The sequence below is a fragment of the Lampris incognitus genome, chromosome 6 (genome assembly GCF_029633865.1).
Source record: "Lampris incognitus isolate fLamInc1 chromosome 6, fLamInc1.hap2, whole genome shotgun sequence".
NCBI lineage: Eukaryota > Metazoa > Chordata > Actinopteri > Lampriformes > Lampridae > Lampris > Lampris incognitus.
Genome location: NC_079216.1, coordinates 20,640,295 through 20,654,199, shown reverse-complemented (window position 1 = coordinate 20,654,199; position 13,905 = coordinate 20,640,295). Strand labels below are relative to the sequence as shown.

Here is a 13,905-nt window from a genome sequence, read left to right as displayed (position 1 = left end):
AACGCTTTCGCTCTGATCCCTACATCTCACCACTGCCTCCCTCAGTCCTACGTCCCCAAGGATCTGCTGTCGGCCAGGTACGTCTTCATCCACCACGACAGCCACCGTACCCCCCTGCAGCCCCCCTACGACGGGCCCTTCCGCGTCCTGGAAGCAGGGCCTAAGAACTTTGTGGTGGACATGGGGGGCAAGCCGGAGCGGGTCTCGGTGGACCGTCTCAAGCCTGCCCATTTGGACATGGGTGGGCCGGTCAAACTGTCCCTGCCCTCGCGGCATGAATGCCCCCCTTCTCTGGCCCCTGCTCGGGCTCCGGCTCTCTCCCCTGCCCCTGCCCCCGCCCCCCTACCCATTCAGCGCAGCCGTTTTGGCCGCCTGGTCTGCCCCCTGAGCCACTGACTGTTTCACTGAGGCCTGTTCGCCTGTTGGCTGTTTGTGTTTTGCTGAGTACTTTTGTGTTGCATTTTTTCATGATGCTGAATTCTGGGGGGGCCTGTGTGGTGATACACAAATGAGGGTAGATTCACCAGGGACTGCTGCTCCTTTAAGGCAGACATTCAGAGTGCTGACATAGGCACTGCTTAGAGTTTCCGGGGTTGGAGCCATGTTTGCAGCAGCCTAGCGGTTAGCTGGTTGCCATGAGAGATTGTGCTGTATCGGTGTTGTTTTGTGTGGCGAGTAAACGGGATTGACTCCATTCGATCTCTCTGTCTCCTCATTCCTGCACTCCCACATTATCGTCTTTATTTCTCCCTGCCTTAGTTAAGCTTAACATATTGTTAGTTTTTCTGCTGTAATCGTAACACAACTGCCAATCTTTGTATCCTAATGAATTTAGTATAAGTGCTTATTTTGTTGATACCTTGTGGTAATCAGCAAAAGCATGTAGCAAGCAATTTACAAGTGGTTAGCTTAGCTTTTAGCCGTCCACTGCTAATACACCTACTGTGGCACTATAGCTTGGGCCAACTGTGCAGTCCTTTCAGATAGGGTGTCTTTATTAGAAAGATATGTCCATGAGCTAAACACTCTTCTCTTACTACATTAGATTTTACAGGCACTCCAGATAGTAGCTTAGGCCTGATAGCAGGCCTACTAGTGATAGCACTGGCATAACTTAGTTGGCAGATGATGCGGAGTTTATCCTTGTCCCAAAGGGAAAGAGTGCAAGCATGAGCAGGCCACCAATTGTATAGCCCGGTTTGCACTCACTCCTCCTGACTGCAAACCATTTATTCTGTGCTTGGCAGCCCTGTTGATAGTCCTGTTGGGACAGCCTGCAAATGGGCCACATTTTATAGCGTTTTTCTAGCTGCAACAGGCACTTAAAGCACTTTGCAATTAACTATTGCCTCACATTCAACCCCCCCACCCCACACACACACACACACCGATGACAGTGTCAATCATGCAGGGTAACAACCAGCTCATCGGGAGCAGTAAGGGGTTAGTTGTCTTTCTCAAGGACACTGACTTTTTTGCAAGGATGAGCAAAGGTTTGAACCGGCAACCCTCCAGTTACCAGACAATCTACTTTACCTCCAGGCATTAAAACACCTGGCTGATCAAATTACAAACATGGAGCGCAAATATCCAGACTCCCTTATCATCATCGTTGGGGATTTTAACAGAGTAAACCTCAGCCAAGGTCAGCACGGTGACGCAATGGTTAGCGTGATCGCCTCACAGCAAGAAGGTTGTGGGTTTGATTCCCAGGGTAGTCCAACCTTGGGGATCATCCCAGGTTGCCCTCTGTGTGGAGTTTGCATGTTTTCCCTGTGTCTATGTGGGTTTCCTCTGGGTGCTCCAGTTTCCTCCCACAGTCCAAAGACATGTAGGTAAGGTGAATCAGCCATACTAAATTGTCCGTAGGTGTGAATGTGTCGGCCCTGGGATAGACTGGCGGCCTGTCCAGGGTGTCTCCCCGCCTGCCACCCAATGACAGCTGGAATAGGCTCCAGCTTCCCACGACCCTACATAGGATAAGCGATTTGGTTAATGGATGGCTGGAAACCTCAGCCACGAACTGTCAAAATACAGACAGCATGTTAAATGGACCACCAGGTACAAAAACACCCTGGATCATTGCTACACAATATTAAAGGATGCCTATCGCCCTGTCCCCGTGCAGCCCTGGGCCTCTCTGATCACTGTCTGATTCAACTTATCCCAACCTACAGGCAAAAACTAAAATCTGCAAAGCCTGTGGTTAACTCTGTGAGGAAATGGACCAACGAGTCAAAATTGGAGTTCCAGGCCTGCCTTGACTGCACTGATTGGAGTGTTTTTGAGGCTGCATCTACAAACTTGGACAAACTTACTGACACTGTGACATCTTACATAAGCTTTTGTGAGGACATGTGTGTGCCCAACAAAACTTTCTGTACCTTCAACAATAATAAGCCCTGGTTCACAGCAAAACTCAGGCAAGAGGAAGCCTACAGGAGAGGAGATAGGATCCAGTACAATAAAGCCAGAAATACACTCACAAAGGAGATCAGAGTGGCAAAAAGGTGCTACTCTGAAAAGCTGAAAAACAGGGTTTCTGCCAATGATCCAGCATCAGTCTGGAGTGGTTTGAATGATATTACCAACCACAGCAGACCATCCCCCCAAACTATAGGGAATCATCAACTGGCTGATGAGCTAAATGGGATTTACTGCAGGTTTGATAAGTGCACTTCACCCCCCTCACTCTCTCCGGCCACAACACACAACCAACTGCACCCCCTGCCAGACATTCTCCCCTACTCAATGACCCTCACCGACACTCAGGATCTGTGTTGAGGACGTGCGCTAGCTCTTCCAGAGACAGAAGTCCAGGAAGGCTTTGGGCCCGGATGACATGTCACCCTCCTGTCTGAACATCTGTTCTAAGTAGCTGGTCCCCATTTTCACACTGATCTTCAACAGATCACTGGAGCTCTGAGAAGTCCCCTTCTATTTCAAGAGTGCTACTATCATCCTGGTCCCCAAGAAAACCTGTATCACAGGGGTAAATGATTACAGGCTCATTGCCTTAATGTCTGTGGTCATTAAATCCTTTGAGAGACTAGTGTTGGCCCACCTGAAGGAAATAACAGGCCCCCTGCTCGACCCCCTGCAGTTTTCCAACTGAGCAAACACATCAGTGGAGGATGCACTATATCTTCTAACATCTCAACTCCCCAGGGACACAAGCAAGGGTCCTGTTTGTGGACTTCAGCTCAGCGTTCAACACCATCATCCCAGATATCCTCCCACTACAAACTCACCTGGCTCACTGTACCAGCCCCCATCTGCCAGTGGATTAAAAACTTCCTGACAGACAAGAGGCAACTGGTGAGGCTGGGAAAATCACATCCAGCACCTGGACAATCAGCACTGGCACCCACCAGGAATGTGTGCTCTCCCCTCCACTCTTCTCTGTCTATACAAATAACTGCACCTCAGGAGACCTGTCTGTAAAACTCCTGAAGTTTGTAGATGACACAGTCATCATACACCTTATCCGGGATGGTGACGAGTCTGCATATAGATGGGAGGTTGAATTGTGGTGCATCTATAATAACCTGGAGCTGAACACGCTCAAAACTGTGACGATGACAGAGGGCTTTAGGAGGAGTCCCCAACACTGCCCCCCCCCACCATACTCAACAGCACGGTGTCTATGGTGAAAACCTACAGCTTTCTGGGTCCCACAATCTTCCAGGACCTAAGGTGGGCATCCAACATAGACACAATCATCAAAAAGGCAGAGCAGAGGATATACTTTCTCCACCAGCTCAGGTAATTCAACCAGTCTCAGGAACTGTTGATTCTGCTGCAATAATCCATTCAATCCTCTGCACATCCTTCACTGTCTGGTTTGAATCGGCCAACAAACAGGACAGGGACAGACTACAATGGACAGTTAAGTCTGCAGAGACAATCACTGATGCCAACCTGCCCTCCATTCAGGACTCGTACATCTCCAGAGTCAGGAAATGGGCAGGCAACATAACTGCAGACCCATCACACCCTGGTCACAACCTTTTCCAATTCCTCCCCTCTGATAAGCGCTACAGAGCACTGTAGACCAAAACTACTACTACTGCTTTCAGCTGCTCCCATTAGGGGTCGCCACAGCAGATCATCCATTTCCATTTCTTCCCGTCCTCTGCATCTTCCTCTGTCACACCAGCATGTCCTCCCTCACTAAAACTGTACACCAAAACAAGCAGATATAAAAACAGTTTCTTTCTGCGGGCTATCATTCAAATGAACGTTTAACATTGTCAAATAAATCCAACCATTTTGTACATACTCCACTATATATTGTACATATACTCGTACACTCTGTGATGTCCATCTACCTCAGGCATGTATGTAAGTAAACTGCCAACATTTATTTCAGCATCTCTGATATATTCTCTGCACCATTGCACTTTATCACCTCTTATTTTGCCTGTATATATTCAATTCTTGTGTATATATCTGAAGATTGTTGTGTTATCATGTTGTTATTCTATGTTAAGTACACTGAGAGAACCATGAAACTGGAGTCAAATTATATGTATGTGCAAACCTACATGGCCAATAAACTTGATTCCGATTCTGAATGAGAGGGAGGACAGTGGAATAGTGAGGATGCAAGGAGTAGAGGTGGCGAAGGTGTATGCCTTTAAATACTTGGGGTCAACTATTCAAAGTAACAGGGAGTGGAGAAGAGAGGTGAAGAAGAGAGTGCAGGCAGGGTGGAGTGGGTGAAGAAGCATGTCACGAGTGATTTCCGACAAAGGGGTATCAGCAAGAGTTAAAGGGAAGTTGCGAGATAGTAATGAGACCAGCTATGCTGTATGGTTTGGAAACAGTGGCACTGATGAAAAAACAGGAGGCAGAACTGGAGGTGGCAGAGTTGAAGATCCTAAGATTTTCGTTGAGCGTCACAAAGATGGACAGGATTAGGAATGAGTATGAGTAGGAGTATGAGTAGAGGGACAGCTGAGGTTGGACGGTGTGGAGACAAAGCAAGAGAGGCGAGATTGTGATGGTTTGGACATGTATGAAGGACAGATGCTGGGTAAATTGGGAGAAGGATGTGGAATATGGAGCTGCCAGGCAAGAGGAAAAGAGGAAGGCCAAAGAGGAGGTTTATGGATGTGGTGAAGGAGGACATGCAGGTGATTGGTGTGACAGAGGAAGATGCAGAGGACAGGAAGAATAAGTGACTCGATGGTTGACAAAATATTTTTACAAACTGTCATTTCAAAACTGTCTACAATGTTTCATTAAAATATTTTGAACAACACCTCAAACCAGAAGAGTAACTGTCATAATAGACCAGACCAAAAGAGTACAGATCAACCCAGCAAAGACTAGATCAGATCACTCCACAATGGACCAAAATAAAACAGAGGCAGAGCAGAACATAACATACGAAAACCAAATGAGCCAAAATCAAAATTGGTGAAACCACACTATTAAAGAGCAGTAAAGTTTCAATCAGACCCTACCGGAACACATCTGATCTTACCAAAACAAAAAACAGGCCATGACAGATCAAACCTTTTCTGGTAATTGAGGTGGTGGTTTAGAGAAGAGCTCCATTCTCTCTTTCTCATAATCCTGATGCCTTTTGTGTCGGGGGTAGGTCTGTTGAGATTGGGAGGTCCCAGCTTCACTGGCTGACATCTGGCTTGATAAAGGTTTTGCGTCTTTAACAGGAGCAGTCTCTTTGGACTTCATAGCCTGGAACAGTACAAAAATTCAGATGAAAGATTACAACCTTTTTAACCAAAAATTACTTAGTGGTCCTCTTTGAAACATCTCAGTTTGAGCTGTGGACAAAAAAAAATAAATAAATAAAAAAAATAAAATCTGAGGTTTCCTGATTTCCTGTCCAGGGCTTCTCAACAGGGGTGATTCTACGATCAGAACTTTAAGAGGGCTCAGCCCCTAATGAGAAGGTGACATGCATACAGTGCCTTGCAAAAGTGTTCAACCCCCCCCTACTAAATCACTCGTTTCATTGCATAACAAGTAATACACTACTATTTTTCTATATATGATATCTTCATTTAAAACTATGCTTTTAATGAATAACCACTAAGTAAAACGAGTTTTACACCATAAAATATTTTTTAAGAAAACAGAAAAATGGAACATGCTGTTTGCAAAAGTTTTCACCCCCTTTCACTTTGGCAAACCTCAATTCAATTAGGTGCACAATGTTATTTTTATAAGAAACCTAAGTAGTTGGTTGGTCTATTGTAGTGTATAATGGTTCAGAATAAACAATCACAGATTTCAATAGAATACACCTGTTTTAGAGAGGACCCACAGCCAGTTAATGAAACCTGAAGCAAAAACTCAATCATTATGGTCAGAACTTTCCAACGTAAATAAAAGATCAAGTTATAGCAAAGCAGATATGAGAAATGTACAAAACATTTCAAAGAAAGCTGAATCAGTTCATCTGGATACGTTTATTGACAGATGTTTCATCACTCAACTAAGTGACATGTTCAGTCTAAACTGACTGCAAGTATCCATCCCCACTCTTTATAAACAATACACAAGGCTCAGCATTTTCGGTTTTTACCGATTCTCACCGAAAAATACGCACATTTTTAAACTGATTTTCACCCGGATTTTATGTTTCCACAGATCCAAAAGTTGTTCCTTTTTGTGTGAGTTTATGTAACAGTGTCCTCTTGTGGCGAAATTCGGCATTCTGGATGGCTTTGAAAAATAAAAACCGAAAACGCTGAGCCTTGACAATACAGTACAATACAGTTGCATAACGACCGCAACCAATGACCAGTTTCATATGCAAATATGGGTGTGACCATTAACTAGAGTTACAATGGCCATGTGTACCATTCCCCGATGCGAGACCGAAGACCGCCTTCACCATTGGGCAGGCTCGGTGGCAGTTCTGCGCCATGCCGTTCGGGCTCTGCAACGCACTGGCTACATTTGAGTGGCTGATGGAGAGGGTGCTGATGGACGTACCCCGGGGCTGTTTCATCGTGTACCTTGATGACCTGCTCATACACACCAACAACTTCATCAGAGCCCTGCCCAACCTGCGTGAGGTCCTTGCCACCATCTGTCGGGCTGGGCTGCGGCTGAAACCTGTCAAGTGTCACCTGCTGATGAGGGGAGACAAAGTTCCTGGGCCACACAGTCAGTGAGCATGGCATAGCCACTGACCCAGCTAAGGTAGCTGCCATGCGAGGCTGGCCAACACCTGCTGATGTCAATGGGCTGCGACGTTTCCTGGGTCTGGTGTCATACTACCACCATTTTGTCTGGGACTTCAACACTATTGCCAGTCCACTCCACCGCTTGACCGATAAGTGATGGCCATTTGACTGGGACGATGCCCGTGCTGTAGCCTTCACCCAACTCAAGGCAGCTCTTACCGAAGACCCAGTCTTAGACTACCCTGATGCCCAACATTCCTTCATCTTGGACACTGATGCCAGCAATGTGGGGATCGGAGCTATTCTCTCCCAGTGTGTCGTGGCCTACTTCAGTCGTGTGCCGAGTCCAGCAGAAAAGAACTACTGCATCACCCAATGCGAGCTGCTGGCAGTGGTTCTGGCAGTAAGACACTTCAGGCCATATCTGCATGGCAGCCACCTCCACATCTGCACCGATTATGCCTCACTTACCTGGCTCCTGAACTTTAACCCCCCTGAGGGCCAGGTGGCTCAATGGCTGGAGGCCCTTCAGGGGTCTGACTTTGAAATCCAGTATCGGGCAGGCAGACATCATGGCAATGCTGATGCGCTCCCCTGGTGCTCCTGTGCAACACTGGAGTGCCGCTACTGCCAGCAGCAAGAGGATTTTTTTTAAAGTTTTTATCTAGTTTCTTTAAGGAACATAAATACAAATGAGAAAGGACAAAAGACCAAAAAAAAGAGAACAAAGAAAAAAACACAAAAAAACAAAAACACACAAAAAAGACAAACAAGAACTAAAACAGCAATGACTTAACAAAAGCACACCACCATCTCTGCAGCATTTGTGACATTAATGACTATAAAGTCTGTCAGCACATCATCAGTCCTTGAAGGAGTCAGCAAGTGACCCATTCTGCAGCTCAAACCTGGAAACCAAAGAGAAGTGAATAAACTAGGTACAAACAACTAAAAATCCAGAATGACTTTCATATGTTGGTGTTTTGCTTTGGGACAATAAGCATTCCACACAGATTCCATGACATACCTGAATCAGGCTGGTCTGACAGATTAGATAGATGTGAATATTCTTTATCAGGTTCATTTAAGAAAGCATTTTTGGGAAAGTATTTGCTCTATATGCTGGTGCTTTATATATATATACACACACACACACACACACACACACACACACACACACACACATACATACACTACCGTTCAAAAGTTTGGGATCACCCAAACAATTTTGTGTTTTCCATGAAAAGTCACACTTATTCACCACCATATGTTGTGAAATGAATAGAAAATAGAGTCAAGACATTGACAAGGTTAGAAATAATGATTTGTATTTGAAATAAGATTTTTTTTACATCAAACTTTGCTTTCGTCAAAGAATCCTCCATTTGCAGCAATTACAGCATTGCAGACCTTTGACATTCTAGCTGTTAATTTGTTGAGGTAATCTGGAGAAATTGCACCCCACGCTTCCAGAAGCAGCTCCCACAAGTTGGATTGGTTGGATGGGCACTTCTTTGAGCAGATTGAGTTTCTGGAGCATCACATTTGTGGGGTCAATTAAACGCTCAAAATGGCCAGAAAAAGAGAACTTTCATCTGAAACTCGACAGTCTATTCTTGTTCTTAGAAATGAAGGCTATTCCATGCGAGAAATTGCTAAGAAATTGAAGATTTCCTACACCGGTGTGTACTACTCCCTTCAGAGGACAGCACAAACAGGCTCTAACCAGAGTAGAAAAAGAAGTGGGAGGCCGCGTTGCACAACTGAGCAAGAAGATAAGTACATTAGAGTCTCTAGTTTGAGAAACAGACGCCTCACAGGTCCCCAACTGGCATCTTCATTAAATAGTACCTGTTAGAGCCTGTTTGTGCTGTCCTCTGAAGGGAGTAGTACACACCGGTGTAGGAAATCTTCAATTTCTTAGCAATTTCTCGCATGGAATAGCCTTCATTTCTAAGAACAAGAATAGACTGTCGAGTTTCAGATGAAAGTTCTCTTTTTCTGGCCATTTTGAGCGTTTAATTGACCCCACAAATGTGATGCTCCAGAAACTCAATCTGCTCAAAGAAGTGCCCATCCAACCAATCCAACTTGTGGGAGCTGCTTCTGGAAGCGTGGGGTGCAATTTCTCCAGATTACCTCAACAAATTAACAGCTAGAATGCCAAAGGTCTGCAATGCTGTAATTGCTGCAAATGGAGGATTCTTTGACGAAAGCAAAGTTTGATGTAAAAAAAATCTTATTTCAAATACAAATCATTATTTCTAACCTTGTCGATGTCTTGACTCTATTTTCTATTCATTTCACAACATATGGTGGTGAATAAGTGTGACTTTTCATGGAAAACACAAAATTGTTTGGGTGATCCCAAACTTTTGAACGGTAGTGTACATCCATACATATATAGTTTTTTATCCACTTTTAGAAAAGAAAGAACAAACAGAGGAAAATATGTACAGGTAGGGAGTAATTTTTTTTTCTTTACAACATAATCATTGACTTGTGAAAATGAAATCAGACCTATGGGGTGCTACATAGTCAAACCATTTTTTTTCCAGTGTAAAGCTGATTGTTCCAATTTATGACGGTGAAGAGGGAGCTCAGTCGGAAGGCAAAGCTCTCAATTTACCAGTCAATCTTTGTTCCATCCCTCACCTATGGTCATGAGCTTTGGGTAGTGACCGAAAGGGTGATATCGCGCATACAAGCGGCCGAAATGAGATTCCTCTGTAGGGTGTCTGGGCTCAGCTTTAGATATAGGGTGAGGAGCTCGGACATCCAAAGGGAGCTTGGAGTAGAGCCGCTGCTCCTTCGCGTCGAAAGAAGCCAGTTGAGGTGGTTCGGGCATCTGATTAGGATGCCTCCTGGGTGCCTTCCTTTGGAGGTTTACCGGGCATGGCCAACTGAGAGGAGACCCCGGGGTAGACCCAGAACTCGCTGGAGGGACTACATGTCCAATCTGGCCTGGGAACGCCTTGGGATCCCCCAGGAGGAGCTGGAGGGCGTTGCTGGGGAGAGGGATGTCTGGAGTGCCCTACTTAGCTTGCTGCCACCGCGACCCGACCCCGGGGAAGCGGCTGATGATGAATGAGTGAATGAAAGAAAGATGCTGTTATCTTCTCCATCTTATAAATGTCCATCCATGTGTTTAAAATTGGGCTCTCCTGTGATAACCATTTCCTGGTAAGAGTCTTTTTACTAGCCACCAGCAGTATATTCACTAAATATTTATCTGCTTTCAACCATTCTTGAGGTATATACCCAAAATATATGGTCTTACTATCTAAGAGTATCTCATATTTAAAAAATGGCTTGTAGGTAGGGCATTGTGTATCAATCTCCAATATTTTCTGATAACAGGGCAATCCCAGAAAATATGGTAGTGGTTTGCATGTCCACAGTTTCCCCAGTAAACAGCGCGGTTACTATCATGATGGGATTTCTGAGAGGGTGTAATAAAATACCTTATCAGGTTTTTCCAACCAAACTCCCTACATTTCTGTGAACTACTACACTTCCATTGACACCTCCATATTGTTGTCCATTCTTCCTCAGATACAATTGTCCCTCCTTCCTTCTCCCAGTTTATTTTAATGTATAAAGTCGAATGTGTTTTACGATTTAACAGACCCTTATGCATGCATGAAATGATTCTGCTATCAGTATCTGAATTATATGCTTTTCTAAACCATTCTATCAGACAAGTACTTGCCTCAGTTACATTTTTCATCTTATATTAACATAATGTCACATCTCCAGAGACTGATAAAAGTCTTGTTTTTCAAATAAGTGTTTCTTCTTAAGCATTTCAAAACTGAGCAGTGTTCTTTCTTTCATTACATTGCATAGAACTGTTATTCCTTTAGCTGTCCAGTCCTTAAATCTAGAATTTAGTTTATTTGGTGTAAAATCTGAGTCATATGCACACCATTTAAGAACTGCAATATCTCCCTCTAGTTTATATTCTTTTATAATAGTTTTCCATGTTTTAAGAGTGTATTCACCCATGGGTTATCCATAAGGCTGGGTGTTTGTCACGGAAGTCGCAGGTGTCACAGATTCCGTGATTCTCACCATTTTTTTGCCATGTCCGCGATTTCCCCAGTTTTTAGTGCTTTCCGTGATTTTTCTAGTTTCGAATTGTAGCCTAACTGTCAATCTTAATGTAGCCTACAGTGTGATCTGTATAGGCACTAAGCATTTTAACCATCACTTCTGAACCGCATATAGCCTAGCATTGTACATTTTGACCTACACTCCGACCCATAGATTGTCCCAATTAGCGGAAGTTTACAGTGTAATGTTACGTTCCCATGGTTACGTTAGAAGTGCAAATGAATGAACAGCTGACGTTAGTCATGGTCCGATCAAAAACTTCAAAATGAGTAAAACTGCAAAGACCTCCACTAAAGCACGATCCCTTCAATACCCAGAAAAAACTTTTCATGTCAGTGGTGGTTTGTTATTTTGCTCAGTGTGTAACATCCCGGTGGACTACACTCGAAATGCAAGTTGCGACAAGCATTTGCAGACAAACGTCCATAAAAAGAAAACCACAGATCGGGCCATTGAAACCGAGAAGAGCCAAAAACTGCAGAAAACTGTGTCAGAGCTGTTTCAAGCTAAAACAACCGCACAACTACATAGACAGAGTGAGGTAATTAAACTTACAGAAGCTTTCACTTCAGCCAACATCCCCTTACACACACTGGACAATGTTGGCCTGAAGTCCTATCTGGAAAGCAATCTCCGCGACATCGGAGTAATTCCAAGTGCCTGTCAACTCCGACGCACCTACCTGCCAAGCATATTGGCGAAACACGTGAACGAGATCAAAGACAAACTCAAAGTTTGTGACGGAATTAGCATTGTTGCTGACGAGACCACTGATGCCAAGGACAGATACGTTCTCAACATACTGGCTGTATTAAGCAAACCCGAGTGCGAGGAGGAGTTGAAATTGGATGTAATTCTGTTAGATTGTGTGGTTCTAGACAGTGTCAATTTCAAGACAGTAAGCCAGGCCATACAGGGCACACTGACGAAATATGCGGTCCCCTTCGATCGAGTCACTGCAGTTGTATCTGACAATGCTGCGTATATGACTAAGGCATGAGAACGAGGAATGAAACCTCTCTTTCTAAACGCTGTCCATATCACCTGTGTTGCACACCTGTTAAACTTGGTGGGTGATGTATGGCGCAAGACATTTAAGAAAGTCAACAATCTGGTTGTGGCTGTGAAACAGGCGTTTACAGCTTATCCTGCGCGTAAAGCTAGATTCCGCATGTATCTCCAGGAAAATGAGAAAACTCCATGCATTCCACCGACACCTGTAATAACGCGATGGAACAGCTGGTTTGAAGCAGCCTTATTCCACATGAACCATTTGGATGACTACATTTACTTCTTTGAGGAAGAAAGACAACGGTCTCACAGCACATCAATCACTGAGCTTATCAGTTTGTCACAGTGCTGCGAAGTCATCGAACAACTGTCAATGCTTCAACAGTATGCACCACCCATCATGCACACATTGAGAAAATATGAAGAGCCGGCGATTCGCTCACATATGGTCACGAATGAATTGCGCGACCTTGCGGTGTGGCTTGATGGTAGTTTTAATGAATGCAACCACCCCATTGGGAAGGAAGCACTGAAAGAGAGTGCTGAGAAACTCCAAGGCTACATGGACCTAAATTCCACGGCCCGTTTCAGACAACCTGCTTCAAGATTTCTCAGTGCATGTCGGGTAATCGATCCCAACCAGGCCATATTCCAAAACCTGGATGAAAAAGAATTGTTCCAGGACATTCCGGTATTCGAGGACAATACACAAGCACAGCGCGAGTACCGTGCATACTGCCAAATGCTGGGAGAAACAAAGTGCGATGCGACAATGTATACAGATTCTGGAATGCGTTGGGATCAAGATCCCATCCTTGTCAGTTGTTGCAATCAGATGTTTGACGGCCCCTGTCAACAGTGTTGATGCTGAGCGCTTTCTCCCGTTACGGTAACGTTGTCAGTGACAACAGGCGCTCCATAAAAGACTCAAACCTCGCAATGTACAACATGCTGTATCAAAACAAACTTTAAATGAATAAACACACGGTAACCGTTTCATTATTTTAGTAATGCAATTTGAGCATAATCTGTTTATCACAACGTTCTGTTAAATTAAATTTCAAAAGGCATGCTCTTTCTTTCCGTGATGGACCGAAACTATTAAATGCAGCAGTCTACCAATGCATTTTAGTTGTATTTGTTAATAGCAGCAACTGCCTGCTGTTTTTAAAAAAAAAAAATTATTCAAGCACTTGTTACTGTTGCTACAGTTGCACATGTTATTTCAAAAATTTACCACTACTGTGCATGAGATCTCTTGGTTAATTGAATACATTCAAGCTATTTAAAACACTCTGTGATTTCTGCCTCCTTCTTTTCAGTTTTCTGTGATTGTCTACAACTTTGCCGTGATTACTCCGTGACTTCAGTCAATATTTTCCGTGACAAACACCCAGCCTTAGTTATCCATAATATTTATGTAGGTTGTTATCAGCTAAGATTGCCTGTATGGGATGGAAGGTATCCTCTCTTCAATGTTTTTCTATTGAACATCACATGATGGGTTGCACTAGCATATCATAGCTCTCGTCTGTGCTGCAAAATAATAATCTCTAATAGAAGGTAGGCGCCATCCCCCCTTTTCTTTGGCCAACTGCAAAGTTTTGAGATG

The 13,905-nt window shown here is 44.1% G+C and overlaps 1 protein-coding gene across 1 annotated transcript in view; it reads right to left on the bottom strand.

Moving 5' to 3' along the window:
- Positions 1 to 13,905, bottom strand: part of wdr91 (WD repeat domain 91) — a 142,080-nt gene that overhangs the window by 49,915 nt on the left and 78,260 nt on the right. Inside the window, exon 8 of the mRNA XM_056281348.1 lies at positions 5,524 to 5,706. Within this exon, the coding sequence (XP_056137323.1) occupies positions 5,524 to 5,706 (183 nt within the window). The remainder of the gene's footprint in view (positions 1 to 5,523; positions 5,707 to 13,905) is intronic.